We start from the raw sequence: 16,157 nt of genomic DNA on the forward strand, positions 1-16,157 counted from the left end.
TTAAGAAAAAGGTGCGTGATTATCGAGTATGGAAGGATGGGATTGGAATGGTGTTATTTCGCATATTCTGCATTTCTAGAAACTCATTCCAAAAGTCCGGTCGAGCCGCGGAAAGCAATTTACTTCATTTATACATATAATCTCCCATAGACACGCGATTACGGTGGAATCGATAACGCGCGACGGATCGGCGTTAGAAAGGGAATTTAGAGCGATCTGCATTAATTAGCGCGTCGTTCTCGATAACTCGGGTCGTCGTCATACGAGGGCACACGAAGTGAAACTTTCAGGAACTAGGTCTACTCAGTGTTCAGACAATTCCCGCATTAACATTCTACTGAGGCATAATGATGTAAATAAGAACAATGATGTAAAGCCAGTTGCAAAATTAATTAAAATACAAAGTTCTCGCATTGATTTAAATCGCAAATCAAATAACACACGCGCCTCCGTTACTCACGGAAAACCCGGCGATAATCACAGGATAATAATCGTGTTGCAGGCACCAATGGCGCCGGATGTGGTTATCCAGGCGCACCGGCGCACAGCAGCGTTCGTTTCACCGGCACAGACATCGATGACGTGATAGACGAGGAGGATGCCCTGCTTAAGGACACCGCGTTACCGGAGGGCACTGTAGCCACGTATTCCTGCGAACGAGGATTCGAGCTGCTCGGACCGACGAGAAGGGAATGCCAGGCCGACGGCACGTGGACGCCGGAAGGCGTGCCCTTCTGCGGTAAGTAACCATGCATCTCTCGACGCTCGTAAAATTGCTTTCTGACATTCTTATTTTACATGTTGGAAACAATTCTTTTTTTTTTTTCACGAAATTATGCTGTCGAATTTACGTCTTATATCTTAATTATAAATCATGACAAAATCTGATCAAAATATTGATATTGATAAACTATAGAAAAAAGTAAGATTAAAATTATAACACTTTATTATCATATGTAAACTTTTTTGATTTTATTTTGATTTGATCGATTTGTTTAATTTGAATCACGCAAATTTAACTCCGATTCTCTGCTCGTTTCTGACACAAATTTAAAGCGTTAGAGTTTAATGGACTCGGTAAGATGGAGACGTTTCTCGTATAGAAAGAAATCTTGGCGGGGGAATCGTTCGAAATTTTGCAATTTATCGCGAATAGTCAATAAGGGCCGGATGAAGTTGCGATGAATTTACATTTTGGGAAGGCAAGTGACCCGATTTCACGTGTCCTTGACCGAGCAGGCTCGGCAACGACGATGCCGCAAGAAATGGTATGCCGACGAGCAGCCAGTGGGGGCAGTGCACCGTTAACTCTGAACCTGTTACCATCTAAGAGCGCCCGCGGCCTTCCCAACCTTCTCACACGCATTCCTCGGCCACAGATTCGTCAGGCTCTCCGTTTGTCCTTGGGCCTGTGCCCGGACGAATTTACCTCGTTCTTCAGACGACCTCGCAGAACGTTTTCACGCGTTTTTGCGACGTTTTCATCTCATGTCATCTTTTCTGTCGTCATTCACCGTTTATCTCGATCGTAAATTTGCCTTTATTTCATCACGTACGTGCAACCGGATGCACATTAAGTTAAGCGAAATGATTGGTTTATTTTATGCGGCATAGAATGCTAATTTTCCGCTGCCGATGAAACCTGTCGAGCTCAAAATGGTCACCGCGCCCGTTAACGACTTGTTTATTTCATGAATATCTCACGTGTTTTTCACGTACGTTTTGCGCATGCTAATATCTGTGCCTCTTATTGGCAAAAGATTCGATCGATAGTGGATGCCTCGCATTCCGTGCATGTTGCGTGCATGCAATTATTTTAGCACGGAATGTATTTTCTAGTCTTGCGATTAATCATTTCAAGAATGAGGTGATTCTCCTTCCTTCAATTCTCAAGCAAACACGCCACAATCGTCAAATGCTTCCGGATAGAAATTTGCATTTCAAAATATCTGCATTAAGAAGAGAGCATTTTTTTTAATTTAAATTATCTACAAAATTTATGAATTCATGTTCTTACTTTGCTTATTTCACTTTTTATTTAATTGCCCCTTGATTTTCGCTCACAGAAGAAGTAGAACTAAGATTGGCGAGGACGTATTTAAACCGCGAACCGACCTCATTCTTTTTCGACAGAAAACTGTGCAATTAGCCGGTGATAGAATGAAATGCATTTATCTCCGGAAGTGCCTGTCGTTCTTCCTCTCAGCAATTCTTGCACGTGTTCTCGTGCGAAATGTATTGAAGTGAAAGAGCATGATCGGAGAGAATCGCTCATGATGAGATCTCACGGTCACGCTCCGTGAGCTCGACGACAGGCCGAACTGGTCCAGGACCACGGGAATCGGCGCCGCGATGTGGGCGGAAGTGGGTCGCGCGGATTACGAGTGCACGATGTCAATACGCCCCGATGTTCGCGAAGACTTCACGGCGCGAAGCAACCAAAACGCAAAAAAGAAAAAATTAATTTGTTATATGCTCTATTCGCCAAATTTTAATAATAATACACATCATACTTTGACGTTAAAATCAAATTATATCTGTGAAAATAACGTTGGATACAAATAATTTGATAAAGCCGATGAAGTATAATTATAACCGTGCCGATCGATGATGACGATGCACGCGCAGTTTTTGTCCCAGCGCACATTTATATCCTAGATATATTTAAACGATGCATTGTTACTAGGACAAAATTATTAGTCACGGGGTTTTCAACTGATTAGAGCAAAAAGGGACAGTTATAAGTAAAATGGTCTTGACCTAGATTATCTCTGGAATCATTTTCATATTTCACGGTCTGTATATTGAAATTTTTAATGACTTTCCGAACTCAAATATTTTCACGGTTCTTCTATGATAATATTGCCAATTATCCTCGGTTTTTGATCTTTTAGTATATTTATACTGATCATTCTATTTTTTTTTTAATTTAATCTTTATATAGAATTAAAAACTTATTTTATTTTTTTAATACAATGCTCTAGTGAGATTAATTTTATTTAAATAGTATTATTTTGCAACTAATTGCATGTATGTTTCGCGCTAATAAACTCAGCGATATAATGCTTTTTTGGCACTTTACATATATTACAATACAAAGAATCAATGAATATTTTTAAATATATTTCGGGGATTTAAAGCACCTTGCCCTTTTAACATCTTTACATTAATTATTACTATTAATTGCAGAATGGGGGCAAATTTATTTTATATGAAAACAAATTGTGTTTTTAATTAACTGTCGTACAACACGCAAATGATATTATTTAAAATAAAAATTAGGTTGAGAATTTCAAGAAAAAAATATTGCACAATGTGTTTGTGTGTGTATCATGATTACTATTTGTGCGAATCTTCTTTAGATGATAAATAGCTTCGACATTGTAATGATTTATCTACAATAACTTTTGTAAATGTTTCATAAAGAAATTTTCGTATCATATTAGAAAATATGGGATTTAAAATTAGTGTTTCCATTGGATGTCCATGTCGACAGGCCGAACCAGTTCAGAATCACGAATCGAATGGTTCAGGATTCGGTATTTTAGTAGAGCAGGATCCTGCGCATTCCTGCGGTAATTTTTTACTACCTATTTCCCGAGGCAAGAGGAAATACCGTACAACAGATTAATGACGTTGTAATGGCGTCGACATTTCTTGCGCCGGGCAATAACCGGGCGTCTTCTCGTCGTCGTTTCGACGATTGCGAGGTAAGCGTGCGCGCGAGGTAATGTTTGCGCGAAATTACTCGACTGCCCACCCAAGACGGTCGCAACAGTTTCTCGTGATCCGCCGACCGCGAGAGGAGGTTGCCACTTGCGCAGCTGTGCGTAAACTTGACTTTTCGAACGCGTGCTTCTCGTTCAACTTCCACAATAAACGTGCGCTAATTCTGCAGAAAATTTATTTGCGACTCGGCGTGATATCCGATTGATAAGATCGCAAAAAGATTTTGATATTATATCTATCGTGAAGCTTTCTTTTCAACTTTAAACACTCAGATTCAGAGATTTAAGACAAATCAAGTTTTTGCAAATTTACAAAGTACTCTAGATCTAAAATTTTGAATTGTTGCTCTTAATTTTTTTATCTTAGTAATATATTTAAATAAAAAATTTTATTATCCATTTAATAAATATCCAGTCCATAATAATTTTTTATATAAGTATTATTATATCCAGTGTGCATATTAATATATTAACATAATTTTTTATAATATAATATTCTTATATTATAATATTCTTATATTATAATATTCTTATATTATAATATTCTATACTTCATAATATTTTGCTCTCCGTGTGAGATGCTGAACGTTTATTTCTTCGCTTCAATAGGGTTATAATTCTTGTTACATCAAAGCACATTTATTTCACTTTTATGACTTTTTTTGACTAGTCTCGATTTCAGGCGTCTCATCTTTTGCTTTCGTTTCAAAAATGTTCCAAATTTTGTCTAAAATTTAATGCAAGTTATAAAGAAATATTTCAAGTTATAAAGATTACACACTGTAGCAATCGCGTTCATCGTCCTGTATACAGCATAGTAAAACTTTCAGTCAGACATAAAGTCGGCGTTGGCCCCTATGAAGCGTTTCCTGTTTTTTTTTTTTATTTTAAAAACCCATAAACAGTATTTTGCGAAAGTGAAGTCGCACTTTCTTCTTCAGGTATTCAATATAGAATTGAACTTCCTGATTTTACGTCGAATCGTGCCGCGCATAATGCAGAAGACATAAGTTGCTAGAGCACTTGTTGCATATTATTATCATAATATAAAAGCGGTTTAGTAAACTTGCAATTTTAAAACTAGCAATTTTATGAGACGAACGTTAACAGTTGCTGCGTCTGGAATATATTTATGTCATTGGTATTCTCATCACGTATTAGGAATATGGCACACAAGAATATATGAGCGATTAGTATGCCTCGTCTCGACAGTCAGACTAGCCAGATTGTGTTTTGCAATGAAAAACAATCAAATACAAAGCGGTTAAGTAATTGATTTTATAGATGTATCTTATATTGGAATAAAACAGCGCTACTCTGTCAAAATAAAAAATTATACGATTCACAATTAATATATATTTAAAAATAATCTTAATTTTTATCTTAAACTTGCAATAAAAATTTTTTTTTTAGATTTAACCGGCTTTATCGTTATTAATCATAAAATGACATTTCAATTTTCTCATTATCTTTATTTTTCTTGAATCGACAATTATTTCTATGAAATTTTCGATAAAAATATCAACTCTCTCTCTCTCTCTTACAAATATTGGAGTCATGTGAAATATCAATTGTATTATAAAAATCGCGAAAACAATTTATTCGTGCATATTCAATATTGCGCGTGATTACAATGATGCGTCGGAAGTGCACGCAATTGGACGGTTTCCCTACGCCTATACGGTTTCCGTATACCTCGTTATGCGATATCAACGGAAACGATACGGCAGCGTAAAAACCTTTCGCGTTCGCGTGTATAAGAAATAACTGTAAATTATGAGGTAGGCACGGCGTACGTATACGTACTTGTGGGAACGTGCGCGGCATACGCGGACTTTCATGGGGGGGGAGGGGGGGGGAGGGGGGGGGCGCTAGCTAGTATGTAGGTTTAGGTCGAGAATGCATTGATTATCGTTTTATGTGTCGAACCTACGCCTACCCGTCGGAATCTCGATTGCTTTGTTAAGATATCCGCGCACGACAGACACGACTGACACGAACGCACGCGCACCGATTGTAAGAATAACGAATTTTCACATATGTTTACAATGCATTTTTATCGACATTTCCGAGAATTTTCGCGTGTCGCAACCGAAGGATTATTTTCAACCTTCGTGAGAGGCTTTGAAACGTTGAACGCACTGTTAAAGTTCAAGAACGATGAACTCGATTTTTTTTTGTATCCGTAATTATACTTGAGCACTAATTTCAGAAACATTCGCTGACCTAAAACCGATTGTGCAAGTTTTTCCTACGGCCGGCGAATTTTCTTCCGCACGGACGCGGTGTACAATTAAAGAAGATTAACCTTACCGAATAAACCTGGCCGGTATTTCGCAACGCGCTTATCACGGGGGTATCTTGCAGATGCGCTCGACGCGTACGGGCGAACTTTCAGACATTCTTTTGTTTGCGCACCGGTCTTCTGCATGCGATCCGTTCGCCGAGCGGACTTGGCGCATCTCTCGATTGTTCCGCGGAAGATTCCGCGAGATACTTCGGGGCCGTGGTAACAGATTGCATGCAGAAACGCATACGAGATACCTCTGAACGGCGCCATGAAATGCTTACATCAAGTAATTTATAGATTATCCCGGCCGTGAAGAATATTACATACATACGTGAGAAATCTGTATTAACACACATTATTTCTGACATTGTATAATAGTATGAAATAATACGCGATAAAGTTGTACGGCAATAATCCTCACATAAATCATTGATAAATATTTTACGACAGAAATTAAATTCGATATCTCACCCGTCTGCTTTTCGTACATGACACTTACCAAGTTCTCTTAAAGTGCCATGCATTCAGTTTGCTGCTTGACTTTACGACGACGAAAGAGGTCATGAAACAATAAGTCAGAAAAATATAAATTGACCGTAAAATAGCGTAGCTCGATCTCGCAAAAGATGTCAAATGGACGATACTGGGTCGCGAAATGACTCGTCCGTCTCGAGCGCAATCAACCACCATTATTCTACGTGATGCTTTTGCAGCGTGAGCAATTCATGGGCTTGTCTGATTAGTCAATCCTACAATAAAGGATACCGATCGTATCCTTGGCTGTCATTTCGATTAGACATAATCGAGGCAAGCGTCTTAAGACTGACGCGCGCCGCCGCCGTCGTCGGCATTGCACCAACGCATTAACACCGATAAAATTCTCACGTTACGGTACAGTAAAACTACCGCAAGGCCGCCAACTTGTGTACACGAATGCACGGCACTTGCTGCACAAAACTTCTGGCGATCACGGATGGCCAAATCGTCTGCATCTGCGTGCCGTACGGCTATTCACCCGTGCGGCGGCGGTAGCTCATGGCCGACCTTCTTTTTATCGAACGGATATGGCAATGAGTTACGGCAATTTTCTCACATGCAGTTATCGTCGCGTCATCGAAGCATGCACTTGACGTGAGGAAAAAAAATGGCTAGCACGGTTGCATACATGCGAATGCGCGACCGATGCGATCATCTGTCGCGTCCGTTTTTGCCGTATAATCACGCCTCCCTTAATATAGATTACCTTTAAAACGGATAATATATTTAGCTGCGTGCGATACGTGATGTACAATCTCACGCCTGTCTTCTACTATAACGTACTTGTTAATGAAAATTTTAATAGAACTCTTCGTATCTATTAAAAAGAAGTTAGTAAAGCTTGATAAAAAATGACTAGTGATTCATTGACGCAAAAAATATCTGTTTCGTGCTTGTCATTCTCTTTGTTAATTAAAATGTTATATTATTACGCGCTATATACATGTAGAAAAAAAGATTTTTTTTATTTCTTTGAAATAAAAATTAAAAAACACGTGTTAAATTCTAAGAATAAAATACGCGGATTCTGATTTTTTAATTACAATCCCTTCGCAGATATGCACTCTAATTGTATTCTATAACTGCCAGATGAGATCTCTTTATATTTTATAATCTACTGTTTTATATTTTATCTACACATATATACGTGTCATGATAAGAGCATATATACTGAGCATATGCATGTGCGGAACGCGAAGCACAGAATACTGCTTTTTACCGCGAGTCGCTACGTCAATTTTTCGCCGAATTCTAACGTTTTAAAAATCCGACACCGCTTTTGAGTGTGTGCGTGTGTCGTGCGCGCGGAACGCGGAAGTTTTGTAACTATTACGGTACTACGGATCAGCTGATCGGCTGAACGGGAGTAGTAGACCACGTGTTATATATAGGTCATTGCCCTATATAGAACACACAGTCGCATCGTCGCAGACTGCTTCGGCCATGCGACTGCCGTCGGCTTCGGCCGAAATCGACATTCATTCGGGATACGATGATAGAAATGTATATATTCGCACAGAAAAATCGCAGCGGACGAGTCGCATTTGAAAGATAAAATTCTAACACTTTTAAATATGGTTAGAATTATTTATTTCGGGTGAGTAGTTTGCGAAATATTATTGCTTAATTACGGAAATAAAATTAATTCTTCCTGTGCAGCATAAAAACGCGAAACAGTTATTACCGCCCGGCACGCTGAATTTATAGGTTAAGTTGCACATATTTGTTTACTGTGCGTGATTTTGCGTGAGATACGACTGTGTTTTTTTATATGAATTCATAAAAACATTTTCCAGACGTCGTATATATATATTTTGTAACTACAGCAGTTTATATGAAAATTTTATAAGGAATTTTTAATGCAAGACATTTGACAACTATTTTTCGTTAAGGTTATGCGATTCCTGTGCGACAATGATTTCTTTGTTAACAACGTGCTTAACGAATGTTTGTATTATACATTTAGGCACAAGATGTTGTCGAGCCTCTTGATATTAATCTAATCGTGTAGAACTTTACACATCGTGAACATTGAATCATAAATTCGATTGTGACAATCGTTGCGCGAAGAAGATTAATCATCTTCCGGTACTTGCGGAAGTAGCCTACATCAATGTATCAATTAACAAACATGACGTGCGGATGTAATATCAATTGTATTAATTTTTCATCGCAGTTCTGAACGTGGCCGGCGGCAAAGCACCGATGCAGTCCAGCAGTATGGACGGCGGAATTCCGCAACGCGCCGTCGACGGAAGCAGCGGCCAGATTTACACGCCGCAAACCTGCACCTTGACGAGGCTCGAGCACAAGCCGTGGTGGTACGTAAACCTGCTGGAGCCGTACATGGTGCAGCTGGTGCGTCTGGACTTCGGCAAACCGTGTTGCGGTAAGTAATACCGTATATTTCTCAGCGCCTTGCTGTTTGTGAGAATTTACCGTTTTGTGCAGTGAGAGAATTTTTACAAATCATAAGCGATGATTCCAAGTCCTATCGTCGCATTTAATGTACGCTGGCTTAGTGCGCGTTCCATAAAAATATCATTTTTTACAAGTAACGGATAATTTTAGATAATTTAGAATCATGTTTAAAGGAGAAGATTATATATTCTACCTATTAATGACGATTACATTTAATCAGAAGAACTTATAGTATATATTATGCCATATCTTTATTGTTTTTCTTGTGCAATTTAATATTTTTTTATATAATATAATGAATTTGCTAGATAAAAGTTTTGCTAGATAAAAGTTTTGCTAGATTTATTGCTTCAGTAATGTTTTCTGCGTTTTAATTTACACTTGTCAATTTTTTGTTTCCATCGCGGAAAAACATTAAAAAATTATCGAAATGTTTGATGCATTTAATAAAATGATGATTTAACACAGTATTCGGCTAGGTCACATATGTTATAACGCATTCCATAATTTATTTTCTTGCTTGCTATGTTTGATTGAATATCTAAGAACCGTTATGTAATAAAGTTTGTTAAATTTAATATTAACGTACGAATAAAAAAAAAAAAAATGTATTAGCATTTCTCTTGCTCAATGCTGAACGAAGTAATAAGTATTATAACCGCAAAAAATTTATATTTGCAATTGCGGTCTTTAAGCAACGATTCGCTCTGTTTTAAATTACAGCCTCGGATTGACCGGAATGACCGACGGTTTCTTTCTAGTTCAGAAGATTTGCGGCGTTAAAAGATCCTTCATCTAGCATAAAAAAACTAACAAACTATCGCGCGATGGCCGCAATAATTGGACCGTTTGCCGTTCGTAATTTTACGATCCACTCTCAAATCGCGATACCTGTTTCTTTTCACAGTGTCTCAATCTCGGTATTGAATCGACGCTCGTTATAATACCGCTCGATTTAAATCAGCAAAAAAAAAAAACAGTTGTAAAGAGCCATCCACTGCAATTTGCCGCGAGGCGTCCCGTTCTTGCAGCGATGTTGCTGCCGATGAACGCTGACGGTAAACTCCTCCAATATGAATTCTAATGCGTGGCTCATTGTTGCGATAGAATTTCCGCGATATCGTAAATACCCGGTCGGGTCGTCCGACACTTTCGTTTCCACGGTGCGCGTTTTCTCGACTTTCTATCGATAAATAGGCATTACCGGTAATTACTGGAAATAACGGCGCCCGCTGGCGAAGTTGATTCACGGATCGTATTATCCGCAACGGTACAAAGCAAGTGCGATCGCAAGACAAACTTGTCGGTATGAAGGCCGTTCGTCTATTCGCGTTCTCCGGTCGCGATAAATCTCGCAGCGATTCACCCTCGAAGAGATCGGCGACGCTTCAGCGAGCACTCGTCGACTTGAAATGGCGGCTGTGGACGATCGATTAGCCTGCCGGCTTTCGAATTCGGTCGGTTTAAAGCGAATAAATCTCATCTGCGGACGATAAAGCCGCGGAGAAAAAAAAACTATTTTCAGCAAACCGTAAACGAGCCGTAAAACTCCACCGTAAAATTCGCACTTCCTTCCCTCTCCGCCGACCCGGTCGAAGGCCCTGCTCGCATGCGAGATCATTTAGAAACTCTTCCATGAAAGTGAGAGTCTTTCCACTTTCAATTGTTAGAAAACCATCGTGATACGTCTCTCGCGGATACGCCGCGTGCATTCCTCGGCAACGTTTGATCGAGAAACGCGAGCCCGGTCATCAATCAACGGCAAGTTACGCCAGACATTAAACTCTGGAACTAAATTCATTTCGTCAGTTTTTTTCCTTTTAATCTGCAATTAGTAGCGAGTTTTTTTTGTTTAGAAAGTTGCATGCGGTGTTCTTCAGACATTACGGATATAGGATTTCTTTATTGTTTTCTGGGAAGAAAAATATATATACTCGGAAAAATACATAAATATATGTTAAGAGAATGGAATGAGTACATTAAGTAACTAATTACATTATTACAGTGATTTCTGGAGTCTAACAAACCTTCACGCGATCATTCTCGGATTAAATATAGATTCAAATATAAATTTAATTCACAATGATTACATATATGTACACTGCTTTTATAAAAATCGAAATACTAAGCGTCTGATTTTGTGAATATATGTAATATATATGATTATTTTGCCAATTTCTTTTCTTTAAGCATGGCGTTAGATTCAAACTTAGTGCTCGGAAATTTTAGATGATTAAGCAATTCGCACAGTTCAAACTTTACATCAAATAATTCGAAAGTTCGGAAATTGACATCTGCGTAAAATTAATCGAAAGTATAAGGCTGTTCATTGTTTGTTTGCAATACACATTATTTTTGCTTCGATTTTTTCAATACTTTGTGATGTAATTGACAGTATTTAATCGCTGCACAGGAAGAAAACTTTCGATACGGCCGCAACACTAATAGCACGAAACTTTCGCGCATCAATAAGTTATATATTCTGATTTCATTTGCGCTTCTTCACTAATAAAGGCTGCTGTGCGTTATCGTTTCGAAAGTTCATTCGCTTTGTTCTTACCGCTGGCCAGTTGAATGAGGGAAACTTTCACCGTCAAATGACTGATAATAAAAATTGTTGGATGCTATTCGCGCAAACGAAGGTAGCGAGAGCGTTTCGCTGTTCAGGAAAGATGTTCTCGGCTGCTTTTTCCTCGCGAGTAAGAGTACTTCGATCTTTACTTACGTGAATCAGCCATTCGGCAAATTAACAAGTTTGCCTGATTATGCATCGGAAAACGATAAAGTGATTTGGAATAATGCGAGCGCGACGAGAAGAATCGATTGCGTCTTAATCTCGAGCGGCGCTTTCGCGGGTAGGATAATCGCGAGGTGGATTGCCGACGATTTCCTCGGCAATCGCATTGGATAATCTACACATCGGGGAAATGAATTATTCAAATGCGATAACTGACGATCGCGAGCCTTTGTGCTCGCGGATAGACACGCGCGCGCGGAGTCGACTCGCCGCGCGAGATGGCGAGGAAACAATGGCCGGCATAATGTGACCCATCTTAAGTAGCTGTTTAGTCACGGCCCAGCAACGATGAGATACGTGACGATAATTCTCATGCCGGCTTCAGTCCGCACGGCCGCTTATAATTAAACGGACGGTGCATCACAATTACTTTGGCCTCTCAGCGCGAAGGAGCAACTTTCACGTTACGCCCCAGCGGCGAAGGAGAATTGAATCGTTTAATTTTGACAGCAAACCGTTCGTACCTATTGTGTATTAGTGACGCCTGCGTACATTGTTACTCATCACCGCGCACAATTAATTGCAGAAATTAAATTAAGCGTCAGATTATGCATGATTTATTATAAATGTATTTGGTGCGCAATTTTAAAAAACACAATTTCGAAATTTTGAGAACGACGCGAGAGAACAAAATCTACTTTGCATTTCTGAAAGAATTCTTTAATATTTAAAATCAAGCAACACTTCCTAATTAAGTTTCACTTTTCTGTTAAATTTTAACTGAAGAAACTTGTAATTTATTTAAAAGTTTATCCAACACGGAATCGCGATCCTTTATTTTACATACGAATAATTAGTTACTTTTGCATAATTAATTAGTTTTTATAAAGATGAAAGTATCGATTTAATGATAGCTTAGTTCTCACAGTCGGTAGAAAACGAGCGCGTTCGCATTAACCTTCTTTGCGTGACACTTTTGAAAGATACTCTCGTGATCTCTTCCGGCGTGCAAACGTTTAACCGGAAACGTCACTCGGCAAAAGTTTGGCAAAACAAATTAATAAATAATAACTGTGATTATTCGTAAATACTTATGATTGACACGGTCTATCTCGCCGCTCGTGACACTTGGCGCAATTCACGACCGAGTGTCTTTCGAATCCTTTCGCGACGCCGCGGAGTTTCTCCTTTACCTCGGCGCTGCTCCTCACTCATGCGCTACATGTCTACGCACGCATTACAGGCGAGAATGGAGGTTTACGGCGTGCAATAAGAAAGCGCCCGTACGCACGGACGTGCCGCGTGTGCGTATCTCTTAACGGAGCTTTGCGCGAAGCGCGGATTCGGATCTGCGATCGTCACTGCTGGGACAAAACGTGGAAAGCATGTAATTGCGCGGAGTACGAACGGGCGGTTGTCCGTAGCCACGGTCACAGTCGGAATGCTTTCTCGGTCAGAAGATGTAGCGCTGCACGGCGGGATGATTTTATCTGTCCAGATACTACGTTTGTAATCGACCGCCGCGAATTCTAACCCTTTAAACGGAACCGCAAATAAAAGAACCCATTCGACGGTTCGCATTAATCCGAGTATATCGATGCAGCGCGACTGAATTATTTAGAAAGTACATCGGCGCGATATCGTCCGGTTAGAGTTTCCACATCGCTTCTGCGTCGTTTTATTTTTTACATAGATCATCGCTGGATGCGCGTACAAAAAAAAATAAAAATAGATCGCGTCTCGGTTTCTTCGCGGCAATTTTATTACCTGTCTGAAAGTGGAAAATTTTCCCGCAGACGTACAAGTATCACGAGTCCGCCGTCTATAAATAACAAAGCGGGGTGGAAAAATTGTGAGCGGTTAATGACGTGCGGATATGTAAACAGGAAAGGTGGATGTATGACATGGTTGTGGCGAAATAAGATAAAATCTACATTGCGAGCTGTGAAACCTGCTCTTATGATATCGCTTGAAAGTCACTCTGTCTAAAAGGAATCTTTTAATTTGAATCTAATAGGCTGTCGGCGGCGTGCAATTATTTTTGGTATTGACACAGATTAAGCTGACGTCCCGTATCGTAAGTGCATACCGTTAATTACACGCACACGCGCCACACTCAAACAGTCTCTCGGTGGACTCGCAATAATTATAGGCATCCCACAACTTTCTGAGCTCAACCGGTAATTTTCAGAGTTTTTCTTTGGTGAAACTACGTTACTCCAACGTTGTAGGATATTGCGAACAGGTGTATTTCGCCACGAAATATATTTCAGACGACGATAATTTGGATAATATCTAGAATGCGATGGAAATAAAAATACTGCAGTGCACTTGATCGATTGGGTTTTAACGAGTAATTTGTTTAATTTACAGTTAATGGCAGCTCCGGCACCATCGTCGTTCGCGTTGGTAACAATCGGCCGGACTTGGGAATGAATCCCATTTGCAATCGGTTCTCCGGAACTCTGGAGGAAGGGCAGTCCCTCTTCCTGCCTTGCAACCCGCCGATGCCGGGAGCTTTCGTCTCGGTGCACCTCGAGGCGACAGTATCCGCCGATATTCCCGTGCAGCTGTCCTTGTGCGAGGCGTTCGTCTATACCGATCAAGTACGTTTAGTAATATGCAAAATAACAGGGACTCATCGCGAGACAAAATTAAGCACGTCTTCTGCCCTTCTCTTCGCCTCTGTCACAATTGATTATGAGAAAAATAAATGCAGGCTCTGCCGATCGAGAGGTGTCCTCAATTTCGGGATCAGCCGCCAGGATCTACGGCGACCTACAACGGCAAGTGCTACATATTTTACAATCACCAGCCGTTGATGTTTGGCGAGGCTCTGAACTTCTGCCGCAAGCGAGACGGCACGCTCGTGGACGAAAGTAATCCCGCTCTGCAGGGATTCGTTTCGTGGGAGCTGTGGAGGCGGCATAGGTATGCAAAATCGAACGGAACAGTTATTTTTAAACAACATTAAAATTTAAATATTAAAAAACTAATGCTTTGAAGCATAATTAATACAAATTTGCTTGATTGTTAACGAAGGAGCGACACATCCAGTCAGTATTGGATGGGCGCGGTTAGGGATGAGAAAGATCCGACGTTGTGGAGGTGGACCGGAAGTGGTGAGGAGGTGTCCGTCTCGTTCTGGAGCACGCCGCAAGGCATCGAAAACAATTGCGCTCGGTACGACGGCAACAAAGGCTGGCTTTGGTCGGCTACACCTTGCGTAGCCCGGCTTAATTTCATCTGTCAGCATCGTAAGTTTAATTGTATTTTTTATTGTATTACCATATTGTTAGAATTTTTCATCTTGATAACGTTTTGTTATCAATTTGCAATTACTTTATGCGAAATTAATTTTACCTGATTTGTTTCCCCGCTATGCTCGTATGCATTTTATTACAGAAGCATTGTCCGTCCATTTTTTATTGAAATAATAATAATATTGCTCTCTTAGAACCACGGGCCTGCGGCAGACCCGAGCAGCCGCCGAATTCCACGATGATAGTGTCCACTGGCCCGTCCACCAGGATTTCCAGTGGCGTGTACGAAGTCGGAGCGGCGGTGGAGTACAGTTGTAACGCGGGCAGCCTTCTGATCGGGCCGGCGACTCGCACTTGCCTCGACACCGGTTTCTACAACGAGTTTCCGCCGGTGTGCAAAAGTAAGCGATCGTCGAAGAAAACCGCACTGAAATTATCACGGACGCGACTCACAGCACAATGCGCTCTGATCGTTTTAGGTATTGAGTGCGGCTATCCCGCGAGCATAGAACACGGTGGCTACACGCTCATCAATAACACCGTCAGTTACCTCAGCCAAGTGCTTTACTCCTGCGAAGAGGGATACGAGATGACCGGTGAGCATTACGGTCGATCGCGACTGAACACGTAGAATCTTGCAAAGCATCTTGCGTCAATCGTCAAATAAATCTTGCGAGAAAATGTTTACAAATGTATCTGTAATCGTGCAGGTCGCGCCCGGTTGACCTGCGACATCGACGAACGTTGGAACGGTCCGCCGCCGCGATGCGAGCCGGTTCGCTGCGATCCACCGGCCACGGTCGCGCACAGTTCCATCCGAATAGACGATGGCAACAAAGGCAAAAATGTTCCGGCACGGAATAACTTCAATCAAAGTCTGCTGGTCGGCAGTATCGTCACTTACACGTGCGACAAAGGCTATCAGCTCGATGGTGTCCGGCAAATACTCTGTTTAGCTACTGGATTGTACGATCACGTCCCACCCACTTGCACAGGTATTTAACTTTCTAATGAAAATAAGTAGTGATAGTATAATTCTGTGCATAGTCTAAAGCAATAAATATAATTAGAAATGAGATATTTTTAGTAGTTTCATAAAATTCAATAACAAAAAGTATAAAACAGAAACGTCAAAGTAGCGCTGATTAATTATAATAATAATTGTTTGATTAAAATTAATG

General features: G+C 40.4%; 1 protein-coding gene across 5 annotated transcripts in view; it reads left to right on the forward strand.

The window, feature by feature from the left end:
- Window positions 1–16,157, forward strand: part of LOC105678072 (uncharacterized) — a 49,495-nt gene that overhangs the window by 29,132 nt on the left and 4,206 nt on the right. For 4 of the 5 annotated variants that reach the window (XR_010890714.1, XM_067357099.1, XM_067357104.1 and 1 more), the window contains 8 exons: window positions 503–739; window positions 8,732–8,944; window positions 14,087–14,319; window positions 14,433–14,644; window positions 14,756–14,970; window positions 15,171–15,377; window positions 15,456–15,572; window positions 15,687–15,971. Coding sequence is in view for 4 of the 5 variants with exons in the window: in XM_012377098.2 (XP_012232521.1) it covers window positions 503–739; window positions 8,732–8,944; window positions 14,087–14,319; window positions 14,433–14,644; window positions 14,756–14,970; window positions 15,171–15,377; window positions 15,456–15,572; window positions 15,687–15,971 (1,719 nt within the window). In the remaining variant the exon portion in view is untranslated. Of the gene's footprint in view, window positions 1–502; window positions 740–7,936; window positions 8,153–8,731; window positions 8,945–14,086; window positions 14,320–14,432; window positions 14,645–14,755; window positions 14,971–15,170; window positions 15,378–15,455; window positions 15,573–15,686; window positions 15,972–16,157 lie in introns of those variants that run through there. The other variant, XM_012377100.2, reaches the window with a different exon arrangement.

This window comes from Linepithema humile, chromosome 1, assembly GCF_040581485.1.
Source record: "Linepithema humile isolate Giens D197 chromosome 1, Lhum_UNIL_v1.0, whole genome shotgun sequence".
Lineage (NCBI taxonomy): Eukaryota > Metazoa > Arthropoda > Insecta > Hymenoptera > Formicidae > Linepithema > Linepithema humile.